The sequence below is a fragment of the Catharus ustulatus genome, chromosome 4, assembly GCF_009819885.2.
Source record: "Catharus ustulatus isolate bCatUst1 chromosome 4, bCatUst1.pri.v2, whole genome shotgun sequence".
Classification (NCBI taxonomy): Eukaryota; Metazoa; Chordata; class Aves; order Passeriformes; family Turdidae; genus Catharus; species Catharus ustulatus.
This window is the reverse complement of record NC_046224.1, coordinates 22,047,204-22,060,627: the sequence shown is the minus strand read 5'-3', so window position 1 is coordinate 22,060,627 and position 13,424 is coordinate 22,047,204. Positions and strand designations below refer to the sequence as shown.

At 35.5% G+C, this 13,424-nt stretch overlaps 1 protein-coding gene across 15 annotated transcripts in view; it reads right to left on the bottom strand.

The window, feature by feature from the left end:
- The window catches only part of LOC116994986 (activating transcription factor 7 interacting protein), an 80,784-nt gene that overhangs the window by 27,753 nt on the left and 39,607 nt on the right, over nt 1-13,424 (bottom strand). For all 15 annotated transcript variants that reach the window (XR_004417627.1, XM_033057086.2, XM_033057087.2 and 12 more), the window contains 8 exons: nt 9,792-9,872; nt 7,713-7,858; nt 6,436-6,573; nt 5,278-5,343; nt 4,656-4,753; nt 4,065-4,153; nt 2,115-2,753; nt 587-654 (listed from right to left, as the gene is read on the bottom strand). Coding sequence is in view for 14 of the 15 variants with exons in the window: in XM_033057086.2 (XP_032912977.1) it covers nt 587-654; nt 2,115-2,753; nt 4,065-4,153; nt 4,656-4,753; nt 5,278-5,343; nt 6,436-6,573; nt 7,713-7,858; nt 9,792-9,872 (1,325 nt within the window). In the remaining variant the exon portion in view is untranslated. The remainder of the gene's footprint in view (nt 1-586; nt 655-2,114; nt 2,754-4,064; nt 4,154-4,655; nt 4,754-5,277; nt 5,344-6,435; nt 6,574-7,712; nt 7,859-9,791; nt 9,873-13,424) is intronic.

Here is a 13,424-nt window from a genome sequence, read left to right as displayed (position 1 = left end):
TGCTTCGCAAAACGTCCAGCGACAAAGAAAATTATTTATGTAAAATTTTAAATAGCTTAATTTCAAACTTTAAATTTCAAAGCAAGTTCAACAAATTTTAGACAAGGAATCCAGAAGTATTGCAAGTTATCCTTTATCATGAAGTAGCTATTCCTTTAGAAAGTTTATTTTCCTTTTTTTTGTTCTCCCATGATATATGGCAACCATTAGAATTTCAATTTTAGTTTCTGGATTAGTGTGGGAATGAGAGCATTGTAATAATTTATAAAATATTTGTAGCTGTAAGTTCAAGCCATTCAGACAAAGATTGGGCAGTCTTTTCTTTGCATGTTATCTTTGTTTTAGCAGACAATTTCTAGTCTGCTCCTGATTTACCAACTCATCTACTACAAAAATCCCATCAGAAAACTTCTGAAAAAATTATGCTGCAAATAACAGTGAATCAGAAGAAAAATAAAAACTGAGAGGAACTAGAAAGTATGGCACAAAAGAAACTAAAATTATTTCATAATAATCGATAAAGGTAAAAAAAATCTCCTGTGGATTGTAACTTTAGAATTTTACATAGAAAAAATCAACAGCCTACCTGTGTTGTTCCCTCAGCAGGTCGCTTGTTTGCCGAAGTATCTGTTGGTGGCCTGCTTGTCTGGTTTTCTGAGGGGTCAAGAAATTGTTCATTTGCAATATCTCATCAGTACTAATACTGCTACCCACTAGCCATATTTGAAGGCAAATATTCAGTATGTGACATATTTCACATTTAGCCCCAGTTTTCAATTATAAGTATTCAAGTTTGATTAATGCGTCCCTTTTCCTTGTAAGTTTGACAATATAGTAAAAGCTTTTTCTATAGCTCAAAGTATAACTCCAACATCTCCTCCCTCTGTATGTATACTGATAAGCTATTCAACTGAAAAATTAATAAAATTATTAAACATTTCCATACAGAGAATGACCTGACTGAAAAAAAGGATGGTTAAACAGACTACAAAATATATAAGAGGGGGAAACTGAGTACCTTTAGTAGCTCAGGCAAACAGTAAACTAGAAATTTAAGAAGTTGCTTTAATATTTTAAGTAAATACATAAATTCAAATTCTGTTCTCATTTTTTTTTTCATTTTAACAAGAGCTTATCAGCAACAATGTTGGCCCAAATCATCAGTGTTTCAATTCTGGTGAGAAAACTACTAGGGTATGAAGTAAGTCTAAGGAAACTGCATAAAATGAGACATTCATTGGACAAATAGGTCATCCCTGTATCTCATCAGTCACAGCCCTTTTTATGTTGTTTTAAATCACTTCTATTTGCTTTAGAGCTAAGAGCCAACATCAAACATAAATGCCTAACTCCACAGAGCACATATGTTAGCATAGGTAACTTAGATATAGGAAAATGAAATGAAACTAGTTCTGATGTCAACTTCTGCTTGATGCCTTCTAACATTATGTCAATAAGGCACTTGCTTATAACTCCAACTCGCACATCTTGAAGATCTCTTATAAAAAATTCAAGGTATTAAAATCAGAAGTGCAGACAACCATCAGAGCAGGACTGAAGATTGAGCAGAAGTATTTTAAAGTAATTAATAGAATTATCGTTATTTGAACATATATTGTGTTTAGAGACTATTTAAATACTGTAAGGGAACTCCTTTGGAATTAGGTTCATATTCAGTTGGTTTTTTCCTCCCATTTTGTTTACTTTTAAGTGTTTTGAAAATCAAGTTACAATTATACTTTCCTTTCAATATGCCTTTGCTTAGAAAGGTAACTCATTATTCTCAAAGGCTGTATTAAAAATAAATACCAAGTTCTTAATGACAGAATAGGAGTTTCTGATTAGCACTAGGAATTATGTAAATCAAATTCCAAATAAAACAAAGCTGACAAACCCACACTGCTGACTCCGTCTAAGGGGAGTTTATTTTCAACAATGTCTGAAACAAATTGTCATAGAGATTATTTTGATCTTGAAAATTTCAAGAGAAATGCAACCGAGAAGAACCATTTCTGTAGAACACATCAAGGAACAGTTTTCCACAGAGTGCAGTTTCGTATTTCCCTCTGACCACTATCTTCCTCTGTCAGTGCCAACATTCAAGCATCACTTACCAATCTTGGGTGCTGCAACAGTGGGTGGTTCAGTAGGAGCTGTACTACTAAATGCAGTGAGAGGAACCTTCATCTGTAGGGGTGTTCGACTGGAGGTCGCATTATAAAGTCCTGGAGTACCCACTGTGGGCAAAGAAGTCCTTGTGGTCTGGGTAACAGGATGTGTAGAAGGAACAGCCTGTACTGCCAACGTTGTGCCTATTGACCCAGCACTGGCTGTAGAGTTCCTTTGGATACCAGGACTGGGCACATGTGGGATGGTATTTGGTTTAGTTGCGCTAGTTGATGCCAAAGACATTGTAGTTTTGGTAAGACTACCAACTGTAGATGAGTTTTGTACAGATATAAATTCAACGTTGCCTGACTGCTGGTTAGAGACCAAAGTCCCTGTGTGACCTTGCAGAAGCTGAGTCTGGGATGACACTGCCACAGGTACATGCAGGATTACAGGCAAAGATTGCAATGAGACAGACACTGACTGAGTGCTGCCAGTGGGCACCTGGTTAGCGCCTACAACTGTAGCTGTGTTAGCTGTGGGAAGCACTGCTGTTGTCAAAGAGCTGGTGGAGGACACTGGAGTCTGAAGCTTAGGATGTCCACTGGCAACTGCTGGAGGAGCAGCAAGACTGGAAGCAGGCACTATACACAAAAAAAAAATAAAAATTAAGTACTTGAATCAAGTGGGAAGTTTCACTGCAACACAGCAAATGGAAATGATTTATGATGAGGGCAGTGAGACACTGGAACTGGCTATCCAGAGTGACTGCAAATGCTTTATCATTTTAAGTGTTCAACATCAGGCTAGACAGGGCTTTGAGCAACTTGATCTTGTGAAAGATGGTCTGGTCCATGGTGGTAAGGTTGGACTAGGTGATCTTTAAAGGTCCCTTCCAACCCAAATAGTTCTATGATTAAGGTAGTGTATAATTACTTCTTTTTGCAAATAAAGGCTATAGGTACTATTTTTCTCCTATAGTACCTATAGCAGTACACTCTTTTGTACACTCTGATATTCAATGGCCTGGTTAAAGATATAGTCAATACTGCATTTCTGTTTACAAAAAATGTTAGAAAAAAAGTTAAGGAATTATGAAACAGGCTTGAAGAAAGCTCTGAGATTTAACTGTTGAAAACACAAAATACAGCTTTTTAACACGCATTACAGAAATGGCAGAGCAACCGGTGCTTCAGAAAACAAGAAAAACTATGTCAGTTATGACTAGCTTGCCTTGTATAGGTAGGACCTTGTATCCAGAAGGTTCTACCAAAACCAAGTATTAATGTGTCAGAGAACATATAGACTTTTATGCAATAAAATTTCAGAATTAATTCTGAAGATCAGGAGCAAAATACACTACTGAAAGCCAGTACATGCAAACTGTAAGATAATCCTATGGGAAAGATTCAGCATTCAATATTAAACTATTTTTACAACCAAGGACAGTGAGACTATAATGAATAAATTGATGGTAAGTTTGAGTCTATATTCCCTATAAAATTTTAATCTAGAAATTCCATTTTTTAACATGACTCCTTTAAGAAATGGGGTTTATAATTGCTGTTTAGTTTCCCACTCAATTTCTATAATCATTAGGTAGAGGGAAGGATATAATCAGCATCCTATTATGATCAAGCACACTAAGGGGTCTGAGATTGTTTCAGTTCTTGGCAGTCAGTTTTGCTGCCATACTCAGCATGCAGTCTCCTGAAGCATCCAATTTACCACAAGTTCTTGGCCAAATCAATACATTTTTTCCCATACCTGTAAGCCCACTACACAAATATAAACTGGAAATGTGGTAGAGAATTAAAAATAGTGATTTTTTTTTTTTTTAATATCAGAAACAAAGGAGATAAACCAGTTTTGCTCTGTTAAGTTAGTTGCTTCTTTAATGGAAAGCAATAAAACTTCAAAGAAATGTGCTTATAGTTCCATAGGGAGTTTCTTACCTGGATTCACAGGAGCTTGAAAAGTTGCTGGTGTGCTCTCTCCGACATTCCTCTTGGACTCCAGCATTTGCCTCACTGTGCCAGCATTTCTAAGGAATGAAGTCTGAGTTGGCATTTCTTGCAGTAAGCCACATAATGTGTATTTATGAACAGTACAATGGTGAAAAAATCCCTAATTTTACAGCTGTTCTTGTCTTTGAAATTTTATTTTCTAAACACATTTTTTGCTTCTCAGGCAAATTAAGTTAGGATATTTCCCTAATAAAAAGAAGTATGGAATTATTTAAATTTTCAAATCCTTGCACCAAGCTTGCCTTCCACCATAAGAATTTTCCTGGTCTTGAAATTAAACTTCCACTATTACCTATAATTTTTTAAACACTAAAACTGATGCTAAATAACATCTAAATTTAATCAAGATTGGGTTCAATTCTGTCAACTCATGACTTCTGTAAAAGCAAATCAAATTTTACAAGTGAAGAGCAATGAAGGAAAAGGAAAAACGCTTTAATTAAAAAAAGGGAATACAGAGATTATCTGAAGTGTCCTATGATAAATTTGAAGACTGTCCCAGTGATGTGCTTTGCTTACCGATACGTGGCATTGTTTATGTTTGCAGTGTCAGGTGCTGCTTTCCCTGGAGATACAGGTGCTGCTCTCCCTGGAGATACAGGTACATTTGCCACATTCTACACAGAAAGAGAGAGAGGGGCAGTAAGAAAACAACTCTAAGCCAGTTTGCAAACTTATGCTTTCATTCTATTTCATATCCATTCATTGTTGTGTGAGAGATTAATTTTCTGTAGTCAACACTGCAGGAGAAACTGACATATTTTACAACAATCCAACATCTCCTTAGTCCTACTGGCTCCTTCTGTATCCTCTTTCCTCTTCCCACTCTCACCCCTCAGATTTAAGGTAGTGGGATGCACTTTTATTTACACTGTACTCTTCATACTGGGGTAAATTAGATTCAGTTACATATAGGTTAAGGTGTTTTCACACTAAAAATAGCTAAGGAATCTTCTGTACAAATCAGAATTTCATAACGGATATTAAAGACTTCTTTAACCAAACCAGAGAAACCTGATTTGTCAATGCCATTGAACAAACAAGTTACATCTTCCTGCATATAAATTTCCTTTGTTTTCCAACACAAGGTTCAGGTTAACTCAGAAAAAAAACCCCAAACCCCAACAAATCTAGTTCTTACTTCCTGTCTCTTCTTCAAGTCCTCCTTGGCTGCTCCAACCCGCTTTGTCAATCTTGCAATTTTAGTCTAAACAGGAAGAAGATGAAAACAAACAAAACCATAAATCCCCAAGAACCAAAGAAATTTTACAAACTAAAAGACATAACTAAGATATCAAGTCAAAGGTTATTTTCATATCAGGAAAATTATTCTTCCTTGAAATACAGTACAACTATGTTATTTTCAACTATACTATACAGAAAAACAAACATATACATCACAATCACGGTATCTTAGAGACAAGTTTAACTATTTTCCTTCCTATTCACAGCTGCACAAACGAAATCCATCTTGCATCTTCACACAAAACTACATGAATGAAAACCTTATATGATGTTATTAATTTGACACTCTAGTTGATGGTTAAAGGTATTGGTAAAACTCAACATAAAATGTCTTTGGCAACTAGAGGAAAGAGCTGTATAGTGGGAAATGATCTTGCAAACTCAATATTTCTTTTAATTAAAGAGGTAAAATAGCCTTATCATTCAAATTCATTATGAGACAAGCTTTTAAATGTCTTATCAGTTCTAAATTCTTTGTGTTTTGTGATGTTCATGTCACCACTATGTACATATTTTCTATAAAGAATGCAGGAAAGCATACTACATTCAGCACTAGCTATTTGCTTCCTTGCTAGAACATTAACAATTCACACTCTGGGAAACAACATGTGATGTAGAATGTTTGAAGTCCAGTGCTACTGTTCAAAGTCCAGTGCTGTTGTTCTCTCCTTTCTGCATGTTCCCTTTTCCATGCAAATTTCCAGCTTCATAAAAACCTTAGATACTTTCATACTTGGCTTTTTTAAAAAAAAATGTCTAACTGGAACAGAAGAATAGAAAAGCAGTCTACTAACAGCTAATGAGTCAGTTTGCCAGATGGAAGATCCACTTCCAAGTTTCTGTAGGATTAATTAGTTGCTTCCCTCCTCCTGAGTAGGGAAATAGTTTTACAACTCAAAAGGAACATTTGTATTTGCTGCTCCCACACCATCTCCTCCCGTTGTAGAGTCAAAAATCATTTCCCTACTGGCAACTGTAGAAACCTTACTACTAAATATTGAGGAAGTTATTTTTGAATTTGACCCTAGTATGGAGTGAACACACTAACACTCACCTGCATTTCAGTAAGCACAGTTTTATGCCTCTTGTTGCATTCTACTTTCTCCATTCGAGTTTTCAAGTCTGCCAGAGTCTTGTCAAATACAGCACACTGTAAAGCGTTAAGTTTTTCTTCCAACAGTCTCTGGATAATCTGCAAAATTGTTACACAGAAAAAACAACAATGTAATCCCAAAATTTGGGGGACCATCTACAAAAATATTCTCAACTCTTAACAAATAACCTGCTATAAACAGAACAATGACAACTGTTGTGCCCTGTCAATCAAATAAATCCACAGTCAGCAATAACCATGTGGTTGCACAGCTAAGTTTTGACATTTTGGAAAATACAAATGGTTTGCCATTAATTCAACAAATTCATCTCCTTGCAGTATGATAAGAACAGAAAATCTTACTACATATAAAACGAAGCATAACAACAGAAGATTTTTTTAAAGTGCAGTGCTTTCATAAATTAATTGTTCTGCTTACTTTTCTACTTTTGAGAAGGACATTGGCATCCAAAGAACAGAAACTTAAGGCATTCAACAAAAACTTTTTTCTGAGATGAATCTTCCCCTAGCAAAAACTGCAATGTTACCTCTCTTGCAGAAGCTAAAATCTTAAGAAGACTAGTTTTCACAAAGTCTACTTGATAGAAGTTATTACTTAATGCTTTTCTTCCTTCTATACCTACTGCACTGTAAGAAGTTCTCAGGAAACAAAATAAATAAGCAAGTAATGTGGTTCAAGTTTTTGCCATTCTAAATTAATGAAGTTACAATACATGCTAGCTAATGAATTAATGCAAGAACAGCACCATTTCCTTTTCTTCAAGACCATAGGTTCCTTTGACAACAGTGGTGCAATCAGGTTACTAAAGCTCTACAAAAACCTGCAAAATGCCAGGTTGAAGTCTTGTTTGGAGACTGACTTTTTTTAAAAGCTAGGCACACAAAGTGCATCACATATAAATTTCATCATGGTGCAATACATACTTTGCTAACATTTTCAGTCTAGAGTCAGATGACACTGAATATTTTATACATTTCAAATGTAACTCCTGCAGCACAGTTTTCAAATGGTATTTGGTCTCTTCTTAAAAGGAGGGTTATGTAGAACTTTATATGAATTAAGCACTTTTGCCATTTGAATTACATCCAATGTTCAACCACAAAAAAGAGAAAGTGTTTGGGGACACAGAGTGTGTGTGGAAGGACTGCTAATTCAAAGATGGTAACACAAGTGACAGGTGTGTGTATATGCTCTTTGCTCTGCACCTCTATTCTACCTTTTGTAATTTTAGGTCAACATCCTTTCTGGTTGTAATTTTTACTTGGAGCTCTGCTTCATAATCTTCTCCCATGTACCGACGATGTTTAGAATGAACATTGTCCATGTCCTCAGATTTGGAACGCTTTCTCTTTGATGCTTCACCTGGAACAATGAGATACAACGGCTCATGAGGAACTCTTGGAAAAACAGGTATCTTCAGAATGCCATGATTACTATGATGTTGTCCTCGGTATAAGCTTTTTTATTCTAAACCAGCAGGAACGCCTTTGGAAAAACATGCTTGATGACATCAGAGTACAAAACCAGTCCTTCTGGTATCTGTACATTACTGCCCTGTCAGGGAGCTGTGCTTTGTGATTCACCCAATCACTGCCCCAAATGCAAAATGGTCCCCCATCTCCAGAACTTCCCTCCAGTTCTTCCTGCTCCTATCAGCACCATCCTAAAATAAACATGGCTTCTGAGAAGCAAAATAAAACCTCCTTCCAAAAAAGAAATCCTCTTCTCAGAATTCCAGCCAAATAAAACTACATCTCATTTAGCTATACCAGCAATTAACTCTATTTACCTGCCATGAAGTTTTGACTTGTACCTCTAACACCTGAATGAAAAAACATTCAAACTCTTTTTTTGCTTCTTTGTTAAGAAAGGAAGTAAAAATCTAACAAAAGAACAGGCTCAAAACAGAACTACATTATAAAAGAGTCATTTTCATCACAATGATGAAGCACAAAACAACCAAGGAGACCTCATTCACTCCTCAAGCTCCTAGCACCGTGTCCAGAAGGGAACTACAGGAGTATCAACTTTAACTTAATCCCTGAGAACACGATGGAGCAAGTAAATCTAGACAGAAATCATCTCTAAGCTTATTAAGAAGGTGATGATGGGGAATAAAATGGATTTATCAAGGGGAAATCACACATTATCAGCCTAATAGCCTTCTACAATGAGACCACTGGCTTCATGGATGAGAAAAGAGCATCTTTAATAATGCTTCTGACACCCAAATCATCCTCAAATTCTTGATGTATGCCCTAGATAATTGGACTGGCTCAACTGCTGGGCTCCAGAAACCATGATTATTGGCACATAGTCCAGCTGGAGCTCAGTAATGCACACCAGCACATACTACCAACACCACCATCTTTATTCATGACCTAGATAATGGGGTAAGAGGATATCTGCAGCAACTTGCAGGTGATACAAAACTAGAAGGAGTGATTTGTACACTCCTAGGAGGTTATGCTGCCATTCAGAGTCACACTGACAAACTGGAGAAATGGGCAAACAAGAACCTCATGAAGGTTAAGAAAAGGAGATGGCCAAGTACTACACTTGGGTAGCAATAAAACCATGTATTAGTACAGGTTGGGAATTCACTGGTTGGAAAACACCTTTTCAGTAAAGGTGCTGGTGGTCTCCATGTACATGGAATTGAACATGGGCCAGCAATGTCCCCTGTCGGCAAAGAAGGCCAACAACATTCTTGGCTGCCTGAGAATGAGTACTGACAGTAGGTTGAGGGAGGTACTTATTCCCCTCTGACCAGGGAATGTGAGCCTGAACCTTGAGTCTTTTGTCCAGTTCTGGGTTTCTAAAAAGAAAAAAATGTGAGCATACTGGAGAGTGCAGTATGTAGTCACCAAGATGCTTTAGAGATAGGAGCATTCATCAACTGGAGAAGGCCATTACAGGAGATTTTATCTTGTGTGTGAATTACCTGACAGGTGGAAATGAACAAAGAGCAAGACTTTTAGTGAGCAGCAGTGACAGAAATGGAGAAATGGATGAAAGTTGAAATACAGGAATTTCCACTCAAACATTTAAAAACATTTTACTGTGAAGGTGCTCAAACACTGGGAACAGAACACTGGAAATTTGTGGAATCTTCACCTGTGGAAATACGCAAAAACTGTCAGGACATGGTTCTGGGCAAACTGCTTTCTAGTTGACCTGGTTTTTAACAGGGGCATTGGACTAGACAATCACCAAAGGTCCCTTCCAAACCTAATGATTCTGTGCTTCTAACACATACAATCCAGAGACACATAATGGTTTTAACATTACATACTTTTCTCTATTTGTTTCTCTTCTTCTTTGTGGACCTCTTCTTTATCTTCATACTCCTTTTTGCTCTCCACCTCTACCTCTTCTATAAACAGAAGAAAAAAATCCATGTGACACTTACTTAGATCTACAAAAGTCTTGTAACAGTCCTATTTTGACTAATAGGAAAACTTACGAAAAATCATGTGAGGGAAGGCAAGAGAAATAAGTATTAAAAAATGGAATGAAAGATATGAAAAAAATAAGGGGATACCCTCAAAACAAAAATTCAAACTATCATGCAACACATTAAGACTCACTTCTACATTTGCTTAACATTCAAACCAGAATTACTGAAATGTAATTATGAGATTAATATGTTTCAGTTACCTCTGAAACAAAATGATTTATTTTTACTATAGCTGAAGTTTTCAACAAATTATTTTAGCTTACTTTTCCACTTAGGGAGAAAATACTAATATGTTTCTCTATTTACAATTGGTAACTTCAACCATAATCTTAATGATAGGAAAGACCTAGATTTAGGTCAACAAATATTACTTCTACTTTGAAGTTTCTTGCTAATATAAAGTATCACAATTTAGGACTAGTCATTTAAAATTATGTAATTTAAGAAATGCCTAAATAGAGAAAAATCTGAAGCCACCAAACACACAAAGATAAAAATGACAGCACTTCCTGAAAAATTTTATATGTTCCATGAGCTTCCATTTTATGTTTCGTACATATGTGTATGAAACAAGCTTCCACCATGTGTTTCTGTGCTTGCTAGATACAACAATGCCTTTAAGATTACAACAAAATCTATCCAGAATATAATACAGCAAGTAAGCATCGTTATGCACATCTTGATCTGTACACGTCTTCATTTTTCTATATTCATTTTGTTATTACAGTAGATTTCACAAGCTTTTCTAAGGAAAGTTCTGGTTACAAAGGTATGCTTGATCCTCTCTTAAGTCTCCCTTCTATTATGAAGAATATTTAAATTATTTCAAACAAGTTACCTAATACATCAGAAAAAGGAAGGAGTCAAAACTCAACAATGCCATAACCTGGCATTATGAGATTTAAATTTTTCTTATTAATGTAAAAAAAAAAAATAATAATACAAATTCTTCAATCCAAATCTGATTTATTACTTTTAAGGTAACAAATGAGCATGATGCCTATGCCACCTGCTTTTTAAGACTTCAAGATAAGCTTGATGTATTTAATTACTATGAATAAAATAAGACTCATTTAGCTATTAATCTAAAGGAGAATTGCTAAGTTTAGGAAAATTTTTCCCATAATTCAGAGATTTTAATATTCAGCTGAAAGACACAAATATTTCACGGAAAGATACATATACCTAAAATGTCTTTAAAACATGTTACAAACTTCAAAACTAAGGTTTTTTTCAGTTCTGTATAGAGGACACGTAATTCCAGGGATGAGAAGATCCTTTCCTTACTAACTTCCATTACCGTGAACAATTAACTAAAAGTGGTTTAAACATGACACCCAGCTAAATGTTTCTCTAGTTTCAGGAGGAGGAAATTTCACAAGTGGCTATCAGTTTAGCTTTCACTGTCAAGCTGTGATCTCATTATCCTGATGCTAGACAGGCAGAAGCAATGAATGCAACCCCGACAGCCTCCTATGAGCTTGGTGTATCATAGTAAAGTTTTACTTGGTTTCTTAATTTATTCCAATCATTTTTCACTTGCTTTCCTCAAATGCCATTTTATCAATGTTTCCTCAAAAGTACCTACTATAATCCTGAAATATTTTTATTGAGTGGTCAGTTCTACCTTCTGATCAAGTGTTGTACTCATGTGAACCACTTCACAGATGACCACAATGAGTTTCACCTGCCATGTTTGTTCCTCAGTCAAACAGCATCGTAAAATTCTCCAGTTCTTCCTATCAGCAAACTGTCATCTGTCAAACTGTTATCATTCATTTTGGGAAAATTATTAATTCGGTCACAGCACAGTCTCTAGAACTCTGAATTTATTTTTCATTCTTCAGCTAATTATTTCCCCCAGGAGGCCTTTCCATTTAACCATTTCATTTTTAAAAGTTCTTGCTAAGAAATCACTTGTTTGGACATCCAAGAGAATTCACATCAGGAGTTCCTTGTCACGTGTCTGCTCACACAAAAAAGCTCCAAGGTTTTCTGATGTATGATATTTAATTATAAAAATCTGCGACAACATGATTATTATAGCTACTAATTCCACTTGGGAAATACATTCTAATAATCTGTACTTTTGAATAAAGTCTTCTAATATTCACTGTGGTCCAGCCATGTTGGTGTCTCAGTTACAGCCACACAACTCTGAGTCATAAACTGTCATTAGCCAATAAATAAAACAACTAGCCAAAAGAATGTCTTTTCACCAAAAATAAGAGTCTGAAAAAGTATTGCTGGATACATTAATTTTAAACTTCTGCAAACCGTAATCCAGTATTTAATACTCATTTCAGTCTTTTTGCTCCATAGCAAATTCCTTTGTGACTCTAGAATGTTTTCTTATTGGGTAAGATGAAAAAAGTAAACCTAATGGCTTCAATGAGAGAAACCTTTAACTTCAGTTAACTTCAGAACAAAGATAACAAATTTATTTATCATTTTCATTTCATAAAAGGGACTCTTAACACTACAATTTTGATACAATTACACACAGCCATCTTCCCCTGTGCTTCTCCCACCTCCAACAGTTTCTGGAAGACTAAGTGCACAACTATGGTATCACTTTTCCAATCTCATTGACAACAGCTAATGCCTAAACAGAATCCTTAGGAGAAACTATGCAGCCTCCCTTATCTCTATTTAACTAGCATAATTTAAAGATAAATACTAGAAAAGGAGGAGTCTACAACAGCGAAGAGACATTCTCATCCCTGTTTCTCTAGCTGCTTTAGACACTGAAGACTCAGAATGCCACAGTCTCATCATTAGTAAAACAATATTTGAGAAACTATGGTTACTAACTTCCCAGAGCCTAAAACCTGAATCTTGTTTAAACTATGAAATTTTTTACTCAGTCAGACATATTTAAACACCCTTGGGTTAATATGGACATAGTTTAATAAAAGCCATACAATGGGGAGTTAGGAGGGGGAGGGAAAAAACAAAAAAATAATTCCAGCCCCAAGATAATTTGAAACATCTTCCTTAATTACTGATAAAAGAACAGCATCATCTGTAAATTATTACTCTTTTATTTTCAGAAGTGCAATAGTATAACAATGACTGTCCATTGTTAAAAAGAAAAAAGCTTACAAAACTGTATGAAACAGTATACTACAAAGGACATCCATTCAGCTTAACTTAGAAAAATATTCTGCTAACTACATGAAGAGATCCCACATGTAACATTTAAAAGAATCAATCAGTTGCCATAGACAAAGCAAACTTAGATAAAAATCACTTAATTAAATGAATAAATATTATATTATATGAAAATAATACATAACACCTGCATTTTCATTAAACTTTTCCAATACTGTCTTTCAGTGGGAAAAACAGTTAAAAGAAGTTGAGACACACCTGGATTACGCACGTGTTTTCCTTATCATTTATTTGCATGTTAAGGAAAGCTGAAATCCTTTCTTCCCCATGAAAGCAGTAAATGAATGCATTTCT